This window comes from Microcaecilia unicolor, chromosome 7, assembly GCF_901765095.1.
Source record: "Microcaecilia unicolor chromosome 7, aMicUni1.1, whole genome shotgun sequence".
Taxonomy (NCBI): domain Eukaryota; kingdom Metazoa; phylum Chordata; class Amphibia; order Gymnophiona; family Siphonopidae; genus Microcaecilia; species Microcaecilia unicolor.
The window spans coordinates 111,557,450-111,583,415 of record NC_044037.1 but is presented as its reverse complement, the minus strand read 5'-3'; the positions used below and the strand labels follow the sequence as shown (position 1 = coordinate 111,583,415).

At 43.6% G+C, this 25,966-nt stretch overlaps 1 protein-coding gene across 1 annotated transcript in view; it reads left to right on the top strand.

Moving 5' to 3' along the window:
- LOC115474420 (3-methyl-2-oxobutanoate dehydrogenase [lipoamide] kinase, mitochondrial-like) overlaps positions 1 to 25,966 on the top strand; it is a 171,084-nt gene that overhangs the window by 131,225 nt on the left and 13,893 nt on the right. Inside the window, 1 exon segment of the mRNA XM_030209872.1 lies at positions 16,237 to 16,326. Coding sequence (XP_030065732.1) covers positions 16,237 to 16,326 — 90 coding nt within the window.

The following is a 25,966-nucleotide window of genomic DNA, read 5'->3' as shown; positions in this document are numbered from 1 at the left end:
CAGGGGGGCACCAGATCTCGCCCTCTGTGTCAGGAAGCCATCCAGATGTGGCTTTGGGCGTGATTCTTCAAGCCACTTATCTGGCAGCCGTAAACAACAGTCTAACCGACAGGTTGAGCAGAATAATGCAACCTCTTGAGTGGTCACTGAACAAGGGCGTAGCCAGCAAGATCTTCCTTAAAGTCAGCCTCCATTGGGATTTGCAAGGCTGCAACATGGTCATCAGTCCACACATTCACATCTCTCTACTGCCTTCAGCAGGATACCCGACACAACAGTCGGTTTGGGCAGTCTGTGCTGCAGAATCTGTTTGGGGTTTAGGATCCAACTCCACCCCCCTAGACCCATTTTTGTTCTGCTCCAGGCTGCACTCTCAGTTAGTTGTTTATGGTTTCAGGTCAATCTATGTTATGTCCTCGCCGTTGCGGGGCCCAATTGACCAATGTTCATTGTTTTGAGTGAGCCTGGTTGCTAGGGATACCCCATATGTGAAAACAAGCAGCCTGCTTGTCCTCGGAGAAAGCGAAAATACTTACCTGTAGCAGGTATTCTCCGAGGACAGCAGGCTGATTGTTCTCACAAACCCGCCCTCCTCCCCTTTAGAGTTGTTCTTGTTTGTTGCTTCTATGCTTTTTGATTAAACTGAGGAAGCACGCTCACGTGATGGGTGGGAAGTCATCCACGCATGCGCTGTGCGTGCAATTTGCACGCTAGAATTCTGTGGCAAAACTTTGTTTTATTTTGCTGGCAAAATGCCGATTCCTGGGCAGACGCGGACGTCGACCCACATGTGAGAACAATTAGCCTGCTGTCCTCGGAGCATACCTGCTACAGGTAAGTGTTTTCGTTATACAACCTAAACAAATGGTAGTGAAATGCCATTGAACAGCTTGTAAGTAAAGTCTTTTGCGGCCAAGCACTGACGTGTGATTGCTTTAAATTGTTAATAAAAAACGGCGTTACTTCCCAACTACTGTAGTTGCCATCAAAGCTCAGACCAGTCTTTCCTGATCTTTCTTTACTATTTTACAAGTCTCCCCAGTACTGGCCTTACTTCCCAACTATTGGAGTTGCTATCTAAGCACCATTCCTGCCCATCATAACACATCAACAGCTGTGAGGTTATTTAAATTTTATTTTGATGTCTCTTTCTATATAGGAATCCTCCGTATTTATCTTATGTAGGGATTATCCGTCATGAAACTGCCTTTTGAATGGAGTCTTCTCTACTCGAGCTTGTAACCTGGAAAGTGCTGTTTTTAGTATTATGAGCTACTTCAACTAGAAAAATAATTGAACTTAAGCATAGTAACCTATGAATTGTATACTCAGTTTCTTCACAACAAAATAGTTCTTTGTACTCATCCAGAGTTCTCACTAAAGTTTGTTAGAAAATATTACTTGCTTCCTTATCTGCTCCAGATCATTCCCGACAAGTGGGTCATATGCTCTCTTACCAGCAGAGGAAGACTGAGAACTACTAGTTAGTGACACCTGTATAAGGGGCTGTGCAACCCTGACCTGCTCAGTATTTCTCAGTCACCCAGCAGAGGTAGGTGAGTCTGTGCAATCCGGTCCTTGTTTGTTTGGGTGCGCTGTTTTTTGGCCGCATTTAAAAATTACTAAAATAGAATAAATAAAGGTTGAATAGCTCCTGGTTCTGAAAAAAAAAAAAGGAAGAGCAGAAAAGAAAACCTAAGGCACATGAGAGTAGCCATTAATTTAAGCTCTTCGGGCTCTGGCACGCTCCAGATTCTGGGTTCCTTCCCCCCCACCGCCCTCCTTGTTTTGTGAGTGCCGTGCCTCATCCTCCTCCCCCTCTTTACCTGGGAGGTGGCCCAGGAATGGCAGTGAGCACCTTTTAAAAGAAACAAAAAAAGAGTGAACTGAAAGAATTCAGTGAATCCGGCTGCAGTTTTTAAAAAAAAATACTAGCCACAAGACAGGCAGAGGCGCTGCTTAGCACGTTTTGGTGCAGCTACTGGACTCTCTGTGGCAGGGGAGAGTGCAGGCAGTGGACGCAACGAGCCAGACACCTGTGAGGCGGCATGATTACACAGGCAGAGAAGATATGCCGGTGCGCAGCCTGTTCTGCACACCAGTACACACTGGACTTTGTCGCATGTGCAAGGAGCTGGCTCCCGGAACTGAACCGGAATTGGCTACCCTTGAGGGTGTGGGAAAGGCCCCCCTGCTGGTTAAGGAGGCTGCAACGGGGGCATCTTCTTTGGCAGCCCGTGTTGTGACAAACTCAGCGGTGGCGGGAATATCTGCCATTTTATCTTTGGGTACACATGTGCTGGATTCAGGAGATGTCTTCTGGCCTTTCTAGACTAGATGCTTCCGTGAGTTTTCTGTGTTTACTCCAGAATTTGTCGTCCTGTGGCATCAGGCATATCGCATGAAGAGGGGTCTACTTTGGGAGCCTTTGTGGGGACAACTGGTCAGTAGGGACCCGGAGGGGTCTTTGGGTGGGGGTGTCTGGGTTAGCGCTTGGGGCTAAGAAGGGCCCTCTCCCCTGAGGAGGATTTGGATGAGGTGCTGTCCTTGAGGTCAGAGCCTTCGCTAGATGAGGAGCCAGTCCAGGGGAACCCTGGGTCACGGAGACCTTGGAGGGCCCTTCTGCGGTTCCTCTAGGGGAGGATCAATCGGTTGTATGAATTTTTAGACGCCAAGAGTTGCCTCTCTTATTGTCGGAGGTCCTGCAGGTTTTGAAGATTTTGGAGGACCTCCCCCACCCCCCGACTTCTGGTGACCAGGAAGAGTGACTCTCTTTTGAAGGAGGTTTGCCATCCGCACCAGACATTTCCCTACCACAAGAATCTGACGGAGCTGGTGGAGGAAGAGTGGCAGGCCCTGAATTCATCTTTACACATCGGTCAGGCAATGGCTCAGTTTTACCTGCTGCCTTTGGCAAATTTGGAATCCTTCCAGGTTCCTAAGGTATATTCTCTGGTGATGGCTGTTAACCAAGAGCATGGCTATTCCTGTGGAAGGCGGGGCAGACCTTAAAGATCCTCAAGATCATTGGATGCGCTCCTGAAGTATTCCTTTGAGGTTTTGGCCTTGGCCTTGCAGGTTCGAGTCTGTTTTAGGTGGGCCGAGAGGTTGCTGGATTTTCTAGCGTCCTCTTCCTCACAGTCGTCTTCGGATGTAGTAAATTTGGAGTTGGGTACTGATTTTCTTTAAGATGCTTTGTATGACTTAAGTCTGTGCCTCCGCGAAGAACCTAGCTCTAGTGGTAGTTGAGCGGCGTTTCTGTGTCTCATGAATTGGTCAGTTGATGTGGCCTCAAAGGTCTGTTTGAGTCAGCTCCCATTTAAGGGCAAGTTGCTCTTCAGGAAAGAATTAGAGAAGCTGGTGAACAGCTTAGGGGAGTCCAAGGTGCCACGGTTTCTGTAGGATAGGTCGCAGTTGGTAGGTCAGGGGCGCCTTCAGCAGTTTTGGCGGTATTGGCTGGGTAGGGGAGCCAGTTCACAGCGTGCTCATTTCTGGAACAAGAGTCAGTCCTTTCCTTCCTTTCGAGGCAGTAGGAGAGGGGGGCCATGAAGAGCTTCCGGAGGTGCCCAGACCTCCCAATCATATTCTGGGGGCCCAACCTCCGGTGGTGCCCATAGGCGGCAGATTGCATCTGATTTACCAGAGGTGGGTCCGCATCATGCTGGACCAGGTATTCTATTTATTTTCCTATGCCCAAGAAGGAAGATTCCTGGTGTCCGATTTTGGATCTCAAGTGAGTGAATCAGGCTTTGCGCGTTTCTCCTTTTCACATGGAGACCCTCTGGTCAGTAATAGTGGCAGTTTAGCCGGGGGAGTTTCTCACATCCCTAGATCTGAGGCGTACCTGCACATTCTGATGCTCCTGGAACATCAGAAATATCTCCGCTTTGCAGTTTGGGGGGAACATTACCAGTTTCGGGTGATGCACTTTGGCCTGGCCATGGTGCCGAGAACCTTTTCCAAGGTAATGGTGGTGGTGGCAGCCCATCTTCGGCAGGAGGGCATTCTAGTGCATCCCTACTTGAACGACCTGCTGATGCTGATTCGAGCAAAGTCGGTTGAGGAGAGCCAGAAGGCTTCGGCTCAGGTAGTTCAGCTTCTCCAGCATCTGGATAGTCAATTTAGCCAAGAGTTCTCTGGTCCCCAGCCAGACATTGGAGTACATAGGGGTATGTTTCAACACATGAGATGGGGTGGTCTATCTTCCAGAGATTACACAAAGACTCCAGTACGTTTTTCAATATCACAAAAGATTTTATTATGTTGCAATGCCCCAACCCTACTAGCACTGCAACCTGCTATTAAAACCTCACTCACTCATTTGTCCATTCATCCACCTTGCACACCCTGTACTAGAATGCAAACTAACCTCTATTACATTCCAAACTACAAATATGTGCTGTTTCTTGATTTTACATAAAGTTTTTTACATAATTTTTTACTTCAATTGTGCATTGTATCATACAAACAGGATCACAAAACAGCTCCACCAGCTTAATAGTCCATTTCTTGTTGACACCACGCTTTCCGCTTGGCCACTATGAACATATTGTACACCAACGCTGGGTAACTGATCTCTAATGGATAAACACAGTTCATCTACTGACCCTCTGTTGATTGCTTGAGTACAATGCATCCAAACATCTTTATACATCAAAGTACAGGTGCTATATGCTGTATGCAATTTCCTGTGCGGCGTCTGTGGCCCATTCCCGAGGGAGCTTCAATCTGGCGTGCAGCCGTTTTTGAGTAGTGGAAATGCGATGGTGGTTCCTCCTGAGGAAGATTTGTGAAATGCGGTCCTGCATTGGGGAACCTGCACAGATATGGTGGACGGTCGCGTTAGTCACTGAGTACACAGCATATAGCACCTGTACTTTGATGTATAAAGATGTTTGGATGCATTGTACTCAAGCAATCAACAGAGGGTCAGTAGATGAACTGTGTTTATCCATTAGAGATCAGTTACCCAGCGTTGGTGTACAATACGTTCATAGTGGCCAAGTGGAAAGCGTGGCATCAACAAGAAATGGACTATTGAGCTGGCGGAGCTGTTTTGTGATCCTGTTTGTATGATACAATGCACAATTGAAGAAAAAAAATTATGTAAAAAACTTTATGTAAAATCAAGAAACAGCACATATTTGTAGTTTGGAATGTAATAGAGGTTAGTTTGCATTCTAGTACAGGGTGTGCAAGGTGGATGAATGGACGAATGAGTGAGTGAGGTTTTAATAGCAGGTTGCAGTGCTAGTAGGGTTGGGGCATTGCAACATAAAATCTTTTGTGATATTGAAAAACGTACTGGAGTCTTTGTGTAATTTATGTTAAAAGTGGCTCTGGAAATAAAAGCATTATCCCCTAATTTGTTACATTGCTATCTTCCAGAGGCCAGAATACAGAAGATTCGAGCTCCGATTCGCTGTCTCCTCACCTTTGGGGCTCCGTCTGCATGGGACATTCTGCAGGTGCTGGGATCCATGGTGGCGTCCATTGAAGTGGTGCTGTGGGCGAGAGTGCAAATGAGGCCTCTTCAGGCAGCGCTGCTGGTATATTGGTCTCCACAATCAGAGACTCTCTCTTGCAGAGTGTGTCTTTGTTAAGCCATGCGTCTCAGCCTTCAATGGTGGCTGGACCAGTGCTGTTAGTCAGGGCATGCCACTGGACCCGCCGGATTGGGTGCTGGTAACAATGGATGCCAATCTATCCGGATGGGGGAGCTCATTGTCTTGGGCAGGTGGCCAGGGGATGCTGGTTGGAGGAGGAGACATGATGGTCAATCAATTGTCTGGAGACTTGGGCGATACATCTCGCCCTGTTGGCTTTTCAATGCTTAGTGTGCTTCTGGAACATGCGAGTCCTCTCGGACAATGTGATGGCAGTAGCCTATGTCAGTTGGCAGGGTGGTACAAAAAGCCGTCTGTTGGCATGAGAAATGGCCCTTTTCATGGCCTGGGTGGAACAGAACCTGCGACTACTGTTCGTGGTGCACGTAACAGGTGTCAGTAATCTGGAGGCAGATTACCTCAGTTGGCATCGTCTGGATCCAGGAGAGTGGAGTCTTGTTCCCATGGCCTTTGAGGTCATAGTTAACCGGTAGGATCCTCTGATCATGGACATGGCCAACAGCACCAAGGCTCTGCAGTTTTTCAATCACAGGAAGGAGCCTTGTCAGAGAGGCTTGATGCGTTGACTCAGCCCTAGCCCCTTCAGGGTCTTCTGTTCATGTTTCCTCCATGGCCACTTATTGGTTGTGTTCTTCAACGCATTCGTGGGCACAGCAGTCGGGTTGTCTTTGTGGCCCCCGACTGGCCACACATAGTAACATAGTAGATGATGGCAGAGAAAGACCTGTATGGTCCATCAAGTCTGCCCAACAAGATAAACTCATATGTGCTACTTTGTGTATACCTGACCTTGATTTGTATCTGCCATTTTCAGGGCACAGACTGTAGAAGTCTGCCCAGCACTAGCCCCGCCTCCCACCACTGGTGCTGCCATCCAATCTCCGCTAAGCTTCTGAGGATCTATTCCTTCTGAACAGGATTCCTTTATGTTTCTATGCAGGTCTGGTGCAGTTGTAATTCGTCTTCCTCTGCAGGACGGTCTACTGAGGCAGGATCCCATTCTATTCCCTGATGTGGGTTGGTTCTCGCTTACTGCTTGGCTGTTGAGCGGGTGCGGTTGCTGAAGAAGGGTTATTCTCCTGGGGTGATTCATACCCTTTTAAGTCCTCGGAGGTTCACCTCTTTGGCCTATGTTCGAGTCTGGCGTATCTTTGAGAATTGATGTGAGAAAAAGTGACTGAGGGGAGATATGATAGAGGTCTATAAAATAATGAGTGGAGTTCAACAAGTAGACATGAAGCATCTGTTAACGCTTTACAAAAATACTAGGACTAGGGGGCATGCAATGAAGCTACAAAGTAGTAAATTTAAAACAAATTGGGAAAGTTTTCTTTACTCAACGTGTAATTAAACTCTGGAATTCATTGCCAGAGAATGTAGTAAAAGCTGTTAGCTTAGCAGAGTTTTAAAAAGGTTTGATAGACCATTATTAAATTGGACTTGGGGAAAATCCACTATTTCTGGGATAAGCAGTATAAAATGTCTTGTACTTTTTTTTGGATGTTGCCAAGTATTTGTGACCTGGATTGGCCATTGTTGGAAACAGGATGCTGGGCTTGATGGACCTTTGGTCTGTCCCAGTATGGCAATACTTATGTACTAAAGATGGTGGTTCCCCTTTGGGCTTCGGTTGGTCAGCTTCTGAATTTTCTTCAGTGTGGTTTGGAGAAGGGGTTGTCGTCGTCGTCTTGCCTTCATGTGCAGTCGGCAGTGCTGGCTTGTTTTCGGGGCCCATTGCAAGGGCGTTCCTTGGCACTACATCCAGATGTGTCTCGATTTTTTTTATTTTTTTTCCCTTTGAGCCTCTTCAGCAGGTCATCCTTAAGGATCTTTCTCTAAAGTGGTGTTTTTGGTGGCTATCGCATTGGTGCAGCGTATTTTGAATTTGCAAGCTTTGTCGTGCAGGGAGCTGTTTCTGTTTTTTTTTTTTCAAAGGAAAAGGTGTCGTCGAGACTGGTCCCATCTTTTTTGCCTAAGGTGTTTTCACTTTTCATGTATTGTCTTCCTTTTCACGGAAGGAGGCTTCTTCTTCCTTATATAGGCTGGACGTCGGTAGGGAGCTGAAGTGCTATGTGCACCAAACTGAGGATTTTCATTCCACGTACCGTCTTTTGTGTTTGGGGGACCATGAAGAGGACAGGCGGCGTCTAAGACCTCAATCGCCCGCTGGATTAAGGAGGCCGTTGCGTCCACCTACTGTGTGGTAAGAATGTGCCAGCGGTCTTGCGGGCACCTTCTACACGGGCGCAGGTCATCTCCTTGGTGGAACATTTTCTTATTCCTCTGCAGGGGCCTCTACTTGGTCTTCTCTACATTTTTTTGTCTGACATTATAGGTTGGACATTCAGTCTCGGCAGAGTGGTTATTTTGGGTTGGGGCTTCCATGCTGATCTGGAGACTTTCCCATCCTTGGTGAGTACTGCTTTGATACTTCTCACTCGTCAGGAATGATCTGGAGCAGATAAGGAAGGAGAAATTAGATCTTACCTGCTAATTTACTTTCCTTGAGTCTCTCCAGACCATTCCCAGACCCCGCCCTAGAAGAATGTGTGGCTTTTGCAGGTGTCACATGGGGTCCAGAAGCTGCAAGCATCACAGTTTAATTTTGGTTTGGTGCTTACTTCTTTTCCGAGGGTTCCTTTGGGGTTTCAATGTTCCTGTTTTCTGTTTTGATTCTTTTGTCTCTTGTTAAGTTAATGCTTGGCTATGCAAAATACTGAGCAGGTCATGGTTGCACAGTCCCTTATACAATTGTCACTAGTTAGTAGTTCTTAGTCTCCCTATGCTTGTAGGACAGCATATGACCCACTCATTGGGAATGGTGTGGAGAGGCTCAAGGAAAGTAAATTAGCAGGTAAGATCTAATTTCTCCTTTTTTTCCCCCTAAATCTCAAAAGTTCTGTCCTGGAGGAGTAGCCTAGTGGTTAGTGCAGTGGACTTTGATCCTGGGGAACTGAGTTTGATTCCCACTGCAGCTCCTTGTGACTCTGGGCAAGTCACTTAACCCTCCATTGCCCCTGGTACAAAATAAGTACCTGAATATATGTAAACCGCTTTGACTGTAGTTGCAAAAAAACCTCAGGCGATATATCAAGTCCCATTTCCCTTTCCCACTCTGCACTTCAGATGGTGCTCTTGCTTACTACCTTAAAAAACTGAATTCATCAAAGTCTACACAGAGTTTTTCTCCTTCAACACAGAGCTGGTATTTCAGTAGCCAAGTAAATTTTGGCAAATTGGCTAGCTTCCTGTATCCAATTCTGTTAAATGGTACTCCTCTGAGTAACGAGAAGTGTCAAATCAGAGCCACTGCAGCTGCTGTGGGTCTCCTGAAATCTGCTTTCCTGGATGCCATATACAAAATAACGACTTGGTCCTCGCATCATCCTTCACTTCACACTACTACTTTGACCAGTCCACAGTCTGAAACTGTGAAGTTGGTTGAATTGTACTGGCCAACCTGTCTTTGTTATAATGGCAGCTTTGACCAGGCAGCTCTTGGTCAGTGGACAAATTAATTGAGCGGCCCTGACTCAGGCACTTTTTTTTTTTTAATTTATAACCATTTAAATTTTTACAAGCGATAAAACAACTTGCCAGAAATACAGAGAAGGTAATATATAGGAATTATTTCAATCAGGTAATTCTATTCTCTTCCTTAGACCACTAAATAGGGAGATTGAAACAAGACAAGGAGATCAATTAAACAGTAAACAGAAAATAAAAACATGGTATTAACCTGTTTATCCCCAGATATTACTCATCTAATTCATTATTCCACATTGATCATCTGGTTGGCTTCTTCAAGCCCAATACGGTGTATAGTCAATTCATTTCATTGAAGACATACTTAATATCCAATATTAGTTAGAAATAATACATCTGATTACATTCTTTCTCTTTTAAAAACCAGAAGTTATTTAACAGTACATATACTTAAGTCTCTAACTCAGATCCCACTGATTAAAGTAATTCCAGTTTTCACAGGCTTCACTCCTTTTAAAGTAATAATTGAGGAAATATTTCTAGGAAAACTTTAGGAGTCATACCCGGAACTCTGGGAAAAACAATAATTTTATTTTTGTTCCATTTGTACCCCGCGCTTTCCCACTCAAGGCAGGCTCAATGTGGCTTAATCATCTATAATAATAATCATTTTATTATTCAAAGTTTCTGGTCTATTATCATTTTCAAGATCATAACCACTTCTTGCTCGTGTAGAACTTCATTTGTTATATCAATTTTTCACTCTCAAAGGGTTCAGTTAAATTGTCCATGTAACTCTCTAATAAGATTATATCTGAAACAAAATTATTTACTGCCACCGTTAGGTCCCGAAGCGCCTTCCAGATGATATTCAATGTAACCTCCATGGGAGCCAAAAACTCTAAACTGATTTCTCTTAGGTGTTTAGGAGTGGTTCCGCCGATTCGGGTTCTGCTGTAAACGTCCTCCTTTTCAGCATATGCCTCTAACTCACTCCTCCACTTCTTTGGACATGGTAGTTGAATAATTTGGGAGCGATGGGAGTTGTTTTTTCCAGGTCCAAGAACGTCAACGCTCCTTCACCGGCGCTAATCAAAGGACTCGCCAACCCTTTCATCTGTGGGCAGTTCGTCGCGCAGCGGTCCTGCACTTGCTGCTCAGGGGACAAAACGCTGGCCATCGGCGGCTGACTGCTGGTTGTCCTCTTCCTCTTAGTTAAGGTAACTGCAATTGCAGAGAGGAAATTTACGTAGAGAAGACAAAACTTCAGAGGGCAGCTAGGCCGTTGGGCATACGAACTACAGATCGCCATCTTATCACTCTCCCAGTTTGGGACACTCTGAGGCATATTTTCAAAGCACTTTGGGAGGCTAAGTTCCATAGGTTTCTATGGAACTTTGGGAGGCTAAGTGCTTTGAAAATATGCCTATCTGTCTGGTTTCTCCTCAGAGGCCTGTCTGATATGGGTAACCCTTCAGCATAGCCCTCTGAGTCATTGAAACACTGAAGCCCCTCCACCACTACAAGTTGGTGTCCCTTCGGAGGGGGACTCCTGCTTATTGACAGAATGAAGCATTGTTTTCCCACCTTTTAACAGGTGTGCTCTATATAAAGAAGGATCAGGCACACAATCCTTCCCTCCTCTCTGAAAGTTGCATTCTTTCTTCTATGGAGCTGTCACTGAGGAGACCACTGTGTATAGAAAGAGCCATGCATGCTGAGAACTTTACACTACTTCTTTGATCTGTGAGAACGTTCCATCCTAGTGCTTTTGGATGATGTCACCCGCTTCTGTGCCTGGTGAATCCTGCTGTCTGTGGAAGACACTTATTACAGGTGAGAAACCATTCTTTATCCAGAGATGAGCGTTCAGGACCACAGGAGTCCTCCTTCAGACAGATACTAGTAATCAGAAGTATGAATATGTTAAAAGAAAACAACAATAAAACATCTGTTGACTAAGAGTTTAAGAATGGATGCTTTAAGGAGTGTTGATTTCTCCCAGAGCTTCATATACAGGGACTTTTTTAATCCAGCTGCTTTTCCATGTAATACCACTGTTAGATCTTTAACTGATTTATTTTATTACTTTCTGCTGTCTGATTTTGTTCAGTATATAGAGTAATCTTCAGAGTAGTTCACACACAGGTGAAAAGTGCTTTACTCACATAAATTGTCTAAAAATTGTTGTGCTTTAACACCATGCTTAAGTGCACTGAAAGCAGGCATTTCTGGAGGCGTATTTTAGGTTAGGGAGAGAAAATTTCATGACAATTGTAATTTGACATCTACATGCATATTTTTTTTCATGGAAAATTCTCCTTGTGGTGGTGGGGGGGGGGGGGGGATTAAGGGACACCACATACTTTGTACCCTCATTTTGAGAATTGGTGCAAATACTGCTAGTAAAATGTATATGTGGCCTTTGATTGCAGACAGTTTGAAAATTTATGGGGAATAATTTTATAAAAGTGTGCCCATGTAAAATATCCATAAAAGAGCCTGCTTTATAAAAGGAATAGAGAGAACCTACAGGTAAAAAATTTTATTTATTTGGATTTTGCTCACACCTTTTTCAGTAGTATCTCAAGGTGAGACATTCAGGTACACTAGGTAGTGTACTTGCAAACAACTAAGTAAAATATTTGTATTTAATACAGAACAGGAATGTAAGACCTTTGAAGTAAAAAAATGGTAAAATAGTTTGACAACCACCAGACAGGGCTTAAGAGATCTGGGCTTTCTATCCTACTGTAAACCATAAAATTATACTGCGTTGTCACTCTTATCAGCCATCCACCTCTCCCTGTCACACACTTAGTCCTCCCTGTTTCTCACCTAACCCATCCTACCCTCTTCCTGTGAGACTGTCATTAGAATACTTTTGTGTTTCACTTATATATTCTGATATTTGTCAACATTTGCTTATTCCAATCTGAAGAAGGGTTACCTAAAGCTAATCAAAAAATGTATTGTTAGTCCAATTAAAAGGTATCTTATTTTCTTTTCTATGTTTTGATTTATTTCTATTTATGATCTTAAAAGTGGACTAATACGGCTACCACACCACTTTACTCAATACAGAAATACAAAACCAACATAGCCATAATAAAACAAATATAATAGAATGTTCGCTTATTGGTTTACATTTATTTTTATATACCACTATTAACATTTTTAGGGGCCCTTTTACTAAGCTGCGCTAAAAAGTGGCTGGTGGTAGTGTTAGCATGTGGCTTTACCACACGCTGAGGCCACTTTTAGCACAGCGGTAAAATGACTGCATTTCTATCTTTCCGTTAATGGCCACACATTAATTTCACAATTAGTGCATGAGTCCTTACTGCCATCTATTTACTAGGGGCTCCTGTTCTAACTTACAGTAATTGGTTCGTGCGTGGCTAACTGATTAGCACAGGGCACACCTACTTCCCGCCCATAAACACCCCCTTACTGCAACAAAAAAAAAACTTTTTTAGCGCGTGATTGGCGCACTCCAATAGCCAAACTACTCGGGGATGCCTCAACATGCCCCATGATATTATTTTTCGGCACGCATAGGCACGTGGTAGTGCCTATTGCCACTTAGTAAAAGGGGACCCTTAGTGTTTTCCCCTTATATATCTTAAATCTTTTTTTTTGTGCGTGTGCTTTTTTGTTTATTTTGTTTTGATAAGCTTTTAAACATATATGGACCTGCCCTAGGTTTGCCTGGTTCCCTGACTGGTTGAGTTGTGGATATTTTTCTTATCTTTCTCTTTTATTTTATTTTTGTTTTAGCTTTTTATTTTATTTTGTTTGGTATAGTTGGACATTCCCTTAATTCTCTCTTGCTGAAATTGTGCTTGTAGGTCAGACTAGTCCATATTTGTGCAATTTGCTATTGCCTATGGAATTACTGCTATTTTAGGGGTCCTTTTATAAAGATGCGGTAAGCATTTGCACGTGCTTACCACAGCAAAAAAAGGCTTACCATGGGACGCGCTGAGGGTGTCCCATAGTAATTTTTGGATATGTGCGTGCTACCCACGCCCTTAAAATATTACATTTATTTTATAGCACTAGGATGGAGAGTGAGCGAGTTCTGCTAGCGCACGGAATTTCCATGCTAACCAATTAGCACAGGTTTAGCGTGTGAGTCCCTACCACCTACAAAATAAAGACAATTTGGGCGGTTCTGGACAGTTCCCACCTAGGACAATTCCCACACATAACCCAAAAAATACAAAACACACTAGGACAAGTAATCTCCCTCTCTTTTCTCTTCCACATCGTTTTGGGGGCCAGTACCCCATCACCCCCTCCCCCCCCCCCCCCCCCCCAAAAAAAATTATCTTTTACATATCCCATTCCCCGTCCAGGCATACAGTTCATGTGGGTGGGGGAATGCTCCTCTACACCCCCCGCAAACCAGGTTTCAATGTAATTCATGTTTAATCCGGGATCTAAATGTCATAAGTACATAAATAGATAAATACAAACTGAAGTTCAGCCCCCCCCCTCCAAACTAAGCTTCAACCTAATTCATCCCCTCAAAATGACACACTGATTATGATTTATAACAAATTACTACTCTATGTATGAAAAGTTGTTCTGTTGTACGCAGTGCTTTTTTTTGTAGAAAAAAAGGTGCCGGTACTCATTGTGGGCGGAGTCACCACATAAGACTCCACCCCTATTATAGCCACACCCACATTAGCTATACCCCTTATACCAGCCATAGCGCATATAAACAGACATCATTGAAAATATACTAGTATAGGAGAAAAAAATAACGTGATTTGTTTTCATTATAAATAATTTCTGTAAGCTGTTACAGCTCCAGTATACCCAGTGCAAAATAAGACAGCAGATGTAAATTCTCAAATTGGACATATTCCATACACTAAAATGAAAATAAAATGATTTTTTTCTACCTTTGTTGTCTGGTGACTTTGTTTTTCTGATCATGATGGCTCAGTATCTGATTCTGCTGCTTTCTGTCCTCTTAACTCCGTTTCCAGGGCTTCCTTTCCATTTATTCCTTTACTTTCCGCCTTTCTTCTTCATTTCTTGCCCTACATCCGTAAGTAAAAGCTGGGTCCTCCGCAGACTTGACTGTCCAGTGGATCCAGCTTCTGCCTATTTTCTACATCCATGTGCAGTTTTTCTCCTCTCTTCCTTTTCCCTCATCTCATCTTCTTCCTCACTCTTCCCTCGCCTCCATGCATGTCCAGCATTTCTTCTCTCTCCTCCATCCACCCATGTCTAGCAGCCCTCCTCTTCCGTGCCCTCCCCTCCATCCATTCATGTTCAGCGACCCTCCTGTCCCCCTGCCATCCAGCCATGTCCAGCGACCCCCCCGTCTCCCCTGCCATCCACCCATGCCCAGCGATTCTCCTCCCTCCCCTGCCCTCCCCTCTCCCATGTCCAGTGATTCTCCGCCCTCCCCTCTCCCATGGCCAGCGATTCTCCTCCCTCCCCTCTCTCATGGCCAGTGATTCTCCTCCCTCTCCTCTCTCATGGCCAGCGATTCTCCGCCCTCCCCGCTCCCATGGCCAGAGATTCTCCGCCCTCCCCGCTCCCATGTCAAACTTCCACTCACTCTAAAAACGAAGTCACAGGCAGCGGTGAACTGGTGGGCGGCGCTAGTAAAAGCAGCAAGCTCGACTCCATCGTCCTTCGCTTCCCTGCTGCCCTCTCAGCGTCCCGCCCGCCCTCGTGGAAAGGAAATGACATCAGAGGAAGGCGGGACGCAGGAGAATCGCTGGACCTCTGAAAAAAGGTGCCGTTACGCCGTACCGTTGCGTACCGGCACAAAAAAAGCACTGGTTATACGTCCTGTTTATACAACCGTATGCTGCTCTATCCTCCTTGTTTCAGATGCCATTAAAAAAAAAAAAAAAGCACCGCCAGGTCTTATGGGACCCGATGCAAGAAAGAAGCTATGGTTGTTTAAAAAAAAAAAGTCTACAGAGGATGGGAGATGTCTGGGGAGGGGAGTCCTTGTTGGGAATTGTCCCCTTAAGGGGGAATTGTCTTAGGTGGAAATGGGAGGAATTGATGGGTGGGAACCGGCCTAATATCATTTGGGCATGGCCATTGATATGGAAAATAGAAAAATCAGCTATATTACGCCAGGGGAAAAAATGTCTGTAGTGTGCGGGAAGGACCCACGTAAGGGCCGTGCTAAGGGTCACTTTTTGCTGCTGTTCGGTAAATGGGCCCCTTATTTTGTATTAATATTTAATTATTTTTTTAATTTTTATTTTATTTGTAGCATTTGTATCCCACATTTTCCCACCTATTTGCAGGCTCAATGTGGCTTACATTTGCCGTTATGGCGATTGCCATTTCCGGGCTTTAGATATGCACATGATTTTGCAATCAAGTGCGTACATACATGGTAGAAGAATGCATTGTGTGCTTGCGTACTTGTTAACACGTGGTTTTACAATCAAGTGCGTATATATGTGGTAGAAGAATATGTTGTGGTCTTGTGTAGGTGTCGGCTTTATGTAGTTGCTCAGGTGATCTCTCATTTGATCTCTCATCAGATATCTCTAATTTTCTCTCTTTGTTTAGTCAGGTTGTCAGAGATAGGACTGGGGTATGGAGCCCTATTTAGGTAGTGTCCTTATACCTGAAATGTGGCTGCACTCAGTTTTGGGTATAATATTAAAGTTTTATTAGTCACTTATTTATGTGGATGTTGCAAGTTTATCCATAGTTTCCTTTTCTCCTGTTGTGCTGCAGCTTTGTTCTTGGAAGAATCAGCCTATTGGCTTTTACATACTTTATAAAAGCGTTTTGTCTTCACAAAATAGTTCCCTCCACCCCCACTCTATAGTGCACAAATTTACATCTGCTCCAAAGAAAATATAAATCCGTGTGTTCACATTTTATAAAATACATGTATACATCGCAGCTCTGTCTGAACTATTCTCCCAGGAATGCTTATATGCAGATCATATAAAAGCAGGTGCAGTCTTGTGGTGCTGTGCGTCTACTTTTAAATGCATATTTGCTCATGTGCAATTTTATAACAGCCTGCATGTGAAACATGCTGTACGCAGTTCTTTGCCCTGTCCATCCTCTAAAATGTTTAACTAGTTGCTACTGCTTTGTTTGATTTTGTTTCTAGAGCTACAATGGAATCCCACTTGGACACACCATACAACGTTCCTGACATTGCTATAACCATTGCCAACAATGATATTGACCTAATCATAAGGTGAGAGAGAGGTGGGCAAGCATGAAGCATTTCATCCGTGATTTATTTATTTTGTAATTTATTTATTCGTACTTGTATCCCACAATTATCAAAAAATGAGTTTCTGTTCAATATGGCTTACATTTAACAGTTGTCCCCTTCTCATAATCCATATGTGAAATGCAGGCATGCTCTTTCTTGCACATGTATCTGTTAACGTTCCTTTTCTCCTTTTGTATTCTTGTATGTAATGTTGCCATGTACAAAAGCTCATGCTCAGCATCTGAAGATGAAACTACAAAATGAAGATGAAGCTACAAGATAAAGAACAACACAAAATCACCACACCAACCCTCCCTAATACCAAAATACACCTCCAACACTACCCTATCTACCACCTTCTTCTCTAATTCCTCTTTTAATCTCTGCTTATCACCGATTGTATCCAAGATCCTGCCATGACTATGTCATAGCAACACGCTGTAAGCCACATTGAGCCTGCAAATAGGTGGGATAATGTGGGGTACAAATGCAATAAATAATAATAGTCATTCATAAAAATAAATGCATTATGTTAAATATGCATGCCCTTATTTTGTTGCATTATACACTTAGGAAATATTTATTCTATTTTAACTTGAGTGTATTTCTGATAAGTTTCCCTAATTTAAGGCTGATAGGTTCATAAGTATATTAAATAAAAATGTGTTTGTCCTTGTGTTCGTTCTGTTGGTAAGTTGCTCCTACAATTTTGTATGTAAGAAAAACAACAACAAAAAACAACAGCTGTAAGCATTTGACTAACATTGAGAACTGGATATAGGGACTCATTTTCAAAGCACTTAGATTTACAAAGTTCCATAAGTTACTTTGTAAGTCTAAGTGCTTTGACAATACGCCTCATAGTGTTTAGGATTTTCAGAAAGCATTTAACAATGTCCCTCATCAGACACTGTTGAGAAAATTAGGGGCACATCTTGTTGTGGATTGAGATCGGGTTAAAAGATTAGAAAACAGAGTAGGTCTAAATGTTCAATCTTCTCAATGGAGAACGGTGATTTCTGCAGTTCCTCAGCAATCTGCACTGGGGCTAGTGCTTTTTAACATATTTATAAATGACCTGAAATGAAGGATTGAGGTAATCAAATGTGCAGATGAGCCAAAATTATTCAAAGTTGCTAAATCACAAGAGGATTGTGAGACATTTCAGGACAATCTTGGAAGACTTGGCATCCAATTGGCAGATGAAGTTTAATGTGGACAAGTGCAAAGCAATGCACATAGTGAAGATTAGCCTAAATTTATAAGTGCCTGATGCTAAGTTCCACATTTAGAGTCACCATCCAGGAAAATGATCTAAACATCCCTATGGATAGTAAGTTGAAATCCTCTGCTGAGGAAGTGGCAGTAGTCAAAAAGAATGTTGGGGCTTATTAAGAAAGGAATGGAGAATTTTTTTTTTTTGTTACATTTGTACCCCGCGCTTTCCCACTCATGGCAGGCTCAATGCGGCTTACATGGGGCAATGGAGGGATAAGTGACTTGCCCAGAGTCACAAGGAGCTGCCTGTGCCTGAAGTGGGAATCGAACTCAGTTCCTCAGTTCCCCAGGACCAAAGTCCACCACCCTAACCACTAGGCCACTCCTCCACTAATAAAATAGAGAATATCATAATGCTTCTGTATTGCTCCATGGAGAGATTGCACCTTGAATATTGTGTGCAGTTTTGGTCACTGCATCTTAAAAAAGATACAGTGGAATTAAAAAGGTACAGAGAAGGGTGACCAAAATGTAAAAGAGGATGGAATAATTTCTCTATGAGTAAATACTAAAGAGATTAGGGCTAACGCTTTTATTGGCGTTGGCACATTTGTAGCACTTTTATTGGTGCATAATATTTTGTCTGATATAATCCCTGAAGCAGGCATACCGCCAAAACGCTTTTGAACAGTGTGAGCATCTGGTAGTTTAAATGGGGTATGGCATTGGATTTCTTTTGTGATAAGGTAAGTACTACATTTGTACTTCTAATGCATCTGTATTATAAGTTCAAACACATATACATTTTTGCTTTTGAATGATTTTTGATATAATGCTATTTTACATTGAGTGGTGGTTATAATAAAATTAATTTTTAGTTTCCTTAGCATCCCTCCAGACTGGCCCAGAATATGACTGATAGTGCCAAATGAGCGCTTCGGTTTCCTAGACCATGGGATGATTTTCCAAGAGCTACTGAGCAGTGATGGTGTCCATATTTCAAGGAAGGACAGAATGGCTAAAGTACTAAAGAGAGCTTTAAAGTAAATTTGATGGGGACACGATGCCAATTGGAGGCTTGGCAGTTTTTACCTTTATCTCTGATGGGCCGGATAAATTTGATTAAGGTGGTTTTGTTTCCTAGATGGCTGTACCTTCTCCAAACCCTTTCCTTAAGATTACTTAATAAGGATCTCCTTCATCTATCTAGGATGTTCTTGGGCTTTTGTTGGGCAAAAAAGAAGGCCAGGATCAGATATCAGTGGTTGGTAGGTAACTAGGCTGTGGGAGGTTTAGACCTCCCCAACATTCGATTTTATAACCTGGCATCTATCTGATTGGCTTTTTGGAGAGCAAGAGTACACACCTATTTTTTATAAGAGGACGTTATTTTTGCCTTTTCATCTCTTCTTCTTATTGCAGGTTCCATACCAGTTGCTTCCACAGTTTTAAGGTCAGAGTGTACATCTTCAGCCGTTACGGGAAGCTTTGGAGGTTTTTGATGTGCATGTTAGGTAGGGACTCAACAGTGACAGATTAGCTGCCCCTCTGTGACAATCTTGCTTTCCTTCCTGGACAACAAAATCAAGCATTTACTTGGTAGGCAATCCGGAGTTTGATTTTAGTGGAACATGTAATTACTCAAGCGGGAGAGTTGAAATCACTGGATGATCTTATAGCCTTGGACTCAAGGGGATGGGGAGACCGCTTCGCTTACTGTCAGTTAAAGCATTATATTTCTAGTCTGCCCCAGGAAGGTTTAGCAGCACAGATAGGGGAAAAATTACGGGCTTTTTTTGCTTCTACCTCTGAAGAAAAGTTATCTATAGTGGGTCTTCATAGGGCCCTTATTGACCAACTTCCGGGGAAGGATCTTGAATGGCTGCGTGCTCAATACGAACGGGACCTTGGGACCCCTCTGCAGGATTGGGATCTCCTTTTGGCTTTGAAAGACATCACAGTGGTAATGACAACTGCCTTATAGGAAACACACTTTAGAATCATACATAGGGCTTACATTTCCCAGTTGCAACTTTTTTGTGCGGGGCTTGTACCTAATGCACAATGTTTTAAATGCTCTGCAGAGGAACATTCATTTTTTCATTCTTTTTAGGGCTGTCCGAAGGTTCAGGCCTTTTGGAAAGAATTTAACCACCTTTTGTTCCTCTGCCTTACGCTTGTTGGCTCCTTTGACCCCATTGGCCTTCTTATTAGAGACAGTGGATGCGGGGACCATGGGTGGAAAAGGGAAGTTCTTTTTATTTAGAAAGTTGAGGTTGGTTGCTCTTAAGTGTGTGTTACAGGTTTGGGTTTCTGTGGATGGGCCTTCATTTTGGGGGCGGAGAAACCAGGTGCATGTTTTGGCTCTTTGGGAAGCTCGTGATGCCTCCTACTCCCGTAAATGCACACAGCGGATTTTAATTATTTGGGAGTCATATCTTCAAGTTCTATTACCATCAGGACATTGCTCCATGTTAAACAAATTACATTCATGAGTGGTTGGAGGAGAATGTTTAGTGGGATTCAAAAGGGTATCCTGGGTGGGGGGCTATGGGTAAGGATACTTAGTTCACAGCCCTTCTAAGATTGGCAGGCTCTGGGAGACTAAAAGAAGCTCCGTCTCTCGGACTTTGTAAGAGTGAGGTTGGGAACTTGTCACAATAATAGAAGTGGAAGTAATTTTTTTTTTTTTGAGATGGGGGGGTTGGGGGACAGGTGGAATTTTTTTTGTATAGTGTTGTTCATCCCATGGTTGCCCCCATTTCAAAGTTTTCTATTCTAAGTCTTTTATAGTTTGTTGTTTAGCACGTGATTTTAATGGGTTCCCTTCCACCACTGGTTTAGTTGTGGTACAGTCTAGGGAGGGTGAAGTTGAGTTTGATTGGTTATGGGCTTTTTTTTTCTTCTTAATTTGGGAATGGAGTATCATCTTTGCTTTGTTCTTTGTTGTGAATTTGGATCTCTAACATGTTGGAACTCTCAATAGCCTATAACTTGCTAAGACATTAATAAGAGTTCTGCTATATATGGAGGGTGGGGAGAGTTGGCAGAAATGAGGGGGATTGCGATTGTTAAAAGTTTGATGACACAATTTATCACTATCTTTGCTTTTTACACATGTTGATTTTGCTCATTGATTTTCTGAGTATATATGCAGAGTTGGCTGTATGTTTATTATGACTTGTCATAAGAACATAAGAGTAGCCGGAAAACGTATTTGAAGCAGGTGAGTCGGAAAAACTAAACGAATTCTCTGTAAACTTGGAGGATGTAATGGGTCAGTTCTGCAAACTGAAGAGTAGTAAATCAGCAGGACCTGATGGTATTCATCCCAGAGTATTAATAGAACTGAAAAATGAACTTGTAGAGCTACTGCTAGTAAAATGCAATCTATCCCTAAAATCGAGTGTGGTACCGGAAGACTGGAGGGTAGCCAATGTTACGCCGATTTTTTAAAAAGGTTCCAGAGGAGATCTGGGAAATTACAGACCGGTGAGTCTGACGTCGGTACCGGGCAAAATGGTAGAGGCTATTATCAAGAATAAAATTACAGAGCACATACAAAAACATGGGCTGATGAGACAAAGTCAGCACGGATTTAGTGAAGGGAAGTCTTGCCTCACCAATCTACTGCACTTTTTTGAGGGGGTGAACAAACATGTGGACAATGGGGAGCCGGTGTATCTGGATTTTCAAAAGGCGTTTGACAAAGTGGCTCATGAAAGATGCCTGAGGAAGCTGGAAAGTCATGGGATCGGAGGTATGGTATTACTATGGATTAAGAGCTGGTTGAAAGATAGGAAGCAAAGAGTAGGGTTGAATGGTCAGTATTCTCAGTGGAGAAGGGTAGTTAGTGGGGTCCCGCAGGGGTCTGTGTTGGGACCGCTGCTTTTTAACAAATTTATAAATGACCTAGAGATGTGAGTAACTAGTGAGGTAATTAAAATTCGCAGATGACACAAAATTATTCAGGGTTGTCAAGTCGCAGGAGGAGTGTGAAAGATTGCAGGAGGACCTTACGAGACTGGGGGATTGGGCGAGCAAGTGGCAGATGAAGTTCATTGTTGACAAGTGCAAAGTGATGCATGTGGGTAAGAGGAACCCGAATTACAGCTATGTCATGCAAGGTTCCGCATTAGGAGTTACGGACCTAGAAAGGGATCTGGGAGTCATCGTGGATAAGACGTTAAAAACGTCTGCTCAGTGTACTGCAGCAGCTAAGAAAAGCGCACAGAATGTTGAGTATTAGGAAAGGGATGGAAAACAAACAAGAAGATGTTATAATGCCATTGTATTGCTCCATGGGGCGACCGTACCTCGAGTATTGTGTCCAATTCTGGTCGCCGCATCTCAAAAAAGATATAAAGGAATTAGAAAAGGTGCAGAGAAGGGCGACGAAAATGATAAAGAGAATGGAACTACTTCCTATGAGGAAAGGCTGAGAAGGTTAGGGCTCTTCAGCTTGGAGAAAAGGCGGCTGAGGGGTGATATGATAGAAGTCTACAAGATAATGAGCGGAGTAGAGCGGACTGATGTGAAGCATTTGTTTACACTTTCAAACAACAACAAAACCAGGGGACACAAGATGAAGCTAGAATATGGTAGATTTAAAACAAACAGGAGAGAGTTTTTCTTTACTCAGCGTGTAGTTAGACTCTGGAACTCGTTGCCGGAGAATGTAGTGACAGCAGCTGGCTTACAGAATTTAAAGGGGGTTTGGACAGATTCCTGAGGGAAAAGTCCATTGAACATTATTAATTTGGGGGGGGGGGGGGGGTTGCCGGGTTCTTGAAGCCTGGATTGGCCGCTGTCGGAGACAGGATGCTGGGCTTGATGGACCCTTGGTCTTTTCCCAGTATGGCGGTACTTATGTACTATGCCATACCGGGTCAGACCAATGGTCTATCTAGCCCAGTATCCTGTTGTCCAAACAGTGGCCAAGCCAGGTAACAAGTATCTGGCAGAAACTCAAATCGTGTCAACACTCCATGCAACAAGTCCTAGGGCAAGCATTTGCTTCCCATGTCTGTCTCAATAGCAGACTATGGACTTTTCCTCCAGGAATTTGTCCAAACCAAGTATTTCCATATAACTTCCTCGAGTGTACCCTAGTCTTTGTGCTTTTGGAATGAGTAAAATATTGATTCACCTCTACTCGTTCCACACCACTCAGGATTTTATAGACCTCAGTCATGTCTCCCCTCATCCATCTCCTCTCCAAGCCGAAGAGCCCTAACCTTTCCAGCCCTTCCTCATATGAGAGGAGATCCGTTCCCCTTATTTTGGTCCCTCTTCCCTGAACCCTCTCCAACTCCGCTATATCTTCCCTGAGATACGGCGACCAGAACCGAATGCAATACTAAATTTAATGAGGATGGGTGAGAAAAGCCCCAAAGTAATTAATAACCTTCAGGAAGGTAAGACATCAAATACCCTTATAGAAAAGTGGGGGGGGGGGGGGGGGGGGGGGGGAAGTAACATAAGGAGAGCCTTGTATACCAATGCCCATAGTATGGGAAACAAATTTCTAGATCTAGAAGCTGCAATGATAGAAGCCGACTTGGATTTTAGTGGCGGTCACAGAGACGTGGTTCATGGACAGCTACAACTGGGGTATAGTTATACCTGGCTATAATCTATTCAGGAAAGACAGGGTAGGAAAAAAGGAAGGAGGAGTGACATATGTTAAGAATAATATTAAAGTGACAGAACTGCAGGATGTATGGGATAAGGAAGAAGCGCTGTCGGTTAAACTGGTAAGAGGGAAAGGAAAACGTATTTACATTGGTGTAATATAAAGGTCACCTTCACAGTCAGAAGAAATGGACACAGACTTAATTGAAGACATCTGTAAGATAGCTAGGAAAGGGGAAATACTACTGATAGGTGACTTTAACATGCTGGATCTCGATTGGGACGTCCTTGCTGTGCGGTCAGCTAGAAGCAAAGAGATCTTGGATTCTGTACAGGAAGAATTGTTTCAGCAGTGGGTAACGGAACTGACACAAGATGGAGCTATCTTAGACCTGGTACTCACAAACGGGGAGACTGTTTCTGATGTTACGGTGGGAGATCATTTGGCATCTAGTGATCACCGAATGGTGTGGTTCAGTATTAAGACAAAGGAAGAGAGGGCTCATTCGAGATTGAAGGTCCTAGATTTCAAAAGAACTTTGCTGAGATGGAATTTCTCGGGAAAGAGTTAGTTGGATGGCAACATCTGAAGGAAGTAGAACAGCAGTGGATGAAACTGAAAGGAGCTATTTTAAAGGCAACAAACCTTTATATTTAAAAAAAATGACATAAAAGGGGAAGGCCGCTGAAAAAGTAAGGGAAAGAAGGTTTAGTCTTCATACGTTACAAGACAGAAAGAGGAGGAGGACAGGCAAAATACCTGGAAAAGCTGTCAGGAATGCGAAGCGGCAAGTCGAAGAAAGGATAGCTGATATGGTAAAACTGGGAGACAAACCTGTAAGTGACAGGAGGAAGTGCCATTATAGCATTGTGAGGCTCAAAGTTGAGGGGGAGAAATATGTAGAAGCTGATAAGGATAAAGCTGAACTGCTTAACAGTTATTTCTGTTTTGTGTTCGTGAATGAAAGGCCGGGGTAGGATCGCAGAAAACAAATGCAAATGGGGATGGATGGATGGTAAATCGGTACTGATGCTCAGAAGACGTGAGGAGCTAGCTAAACTAAAAGTAGACAAAGCAATGGGGCCTGATGGATTACATCCAAGGGTGCTCAAGGAACTCGGAGAGGTTCTGGTGGCTCCGCTGTCTGACATCTTCAATGCTTCCTTAAAGTCTGGAGTGGGCCTGGAGGACTGGAGAAGTATAGATGCGGTCCCTTTGCACAAGAGCAGTAGTAAGGAGGAGGTTGGTAATTACAGACCTGTCAGTCTGACCTCAGTGGTGAACAAACTAATGGAAACGCTTCCAAAGCGGAGGAGTTTGATGTTTCTCAAATCGAATGGACTGTAAGACCAGAGGCAGATCATGTCAGACAAACCTACCCCCTAATCCTTTTTTTTTATTATTGCACTGCACTGACTCCCAGGTGCCCCAACAGGTTTGGGGAGGGGGGGGGGACTACTACCCCCGCTGCGGGCAGTTTGGCAGATTTTGGTGAAGGATTTGGGCAGCAGTTTCACGGTGACAGATCAGATCCCAATTAGGAGCAATGTTTCCTTTCAGCCGGGGATGGACAACATTGTTTTTCAGTCCGTAGGTGGGTGACAAGACTGGAACATTTATTGGGAGAGGCGGGTGATCTGCTTTCTTATGAGATACTTCAAAGGACCCTTGGGGTGGGCTGGAGGAATAGATATGCATACTGCCAGATCAAGCATTATGTAGCCTCCTTTGAGGCGGATCTGCTTCGCCTGTGCATAGGAATGAAATGAAGAGCTTTTTTTGATGCTGTCTCCGAGAGGGGGTTAGTATTTAGGGAGCATATAAGGCCTTGCTTCAATTGGCCCCACCTAAAGATTTGAGGGACATACGAGAGCAGTGGGCCCAAGATTTGGGGAGAGACCTTACAGGTTGGGATCTGGTTATTAATTTAAGTTGCATCCCAGCTCTGGTGCGGTGTGCCTGGCTTTAGGAGAGCTGTTACTGAATCCTTTGTACATACTGTTCCCAGTTGTATCGTGGGGGGCATCCACTCTCCCCTCTGTGCGAAGTGTACCTCAGCGGATAATTCTTTCATTTATGCCCTTTTAGAGCTTTCCATTGATACAAGGCTTTTGGAGTGAACTGGTGACTTATTTTTCTACTTGGGTAGATAGGATATTAGTTCCATTGACCAGCTACTTCTAGATCACCCAGGAGCATTCCTGGCTTTCTCTGGACAGGCTACTTTACCTCTTTGGAAGTTCTGTCTGGTGGCACGGAAATGTATCATGCAGTATTGGACCTCACAAGACCCACTTAATTGTTGGCGTTGGAGAAACCAAATTCAGCCCGAGATGCTAGGAGCTCACCCAAACGCAAAGATTGGTATTTCAGGTTATGGGGCCCCTATTTGTAAACACTATATCCCAAGGGGCATAGTATGGTCCTGAGTACATTATGAGTAGGATCTTAAGTGGGTTTGGTGAGGCTGGAGATTTGGGATCTGCTGAGTTATGATGTTCTTTCCTCGCTATTTTACGATCCTATGAAGATTGTGCCCCACAAGTGTTAGTGGGAAGAGTACAAGATACAGGCTCTCCCCACATATGTTATAGTATTGGCTAGAGTTGGGGAAGGCGTTTACATTCTACATGCTGATCAATTGTTCTTATACCTTGGGAGAGTGGGAAAGGGGGAGGTTGGAAGCATTTTCAGTGTACGTCTTGCATTAGATATGCTCTGCTTTGTCATTGGTCACCGAGAAGAACGTTGAAACTTAAAAATTAG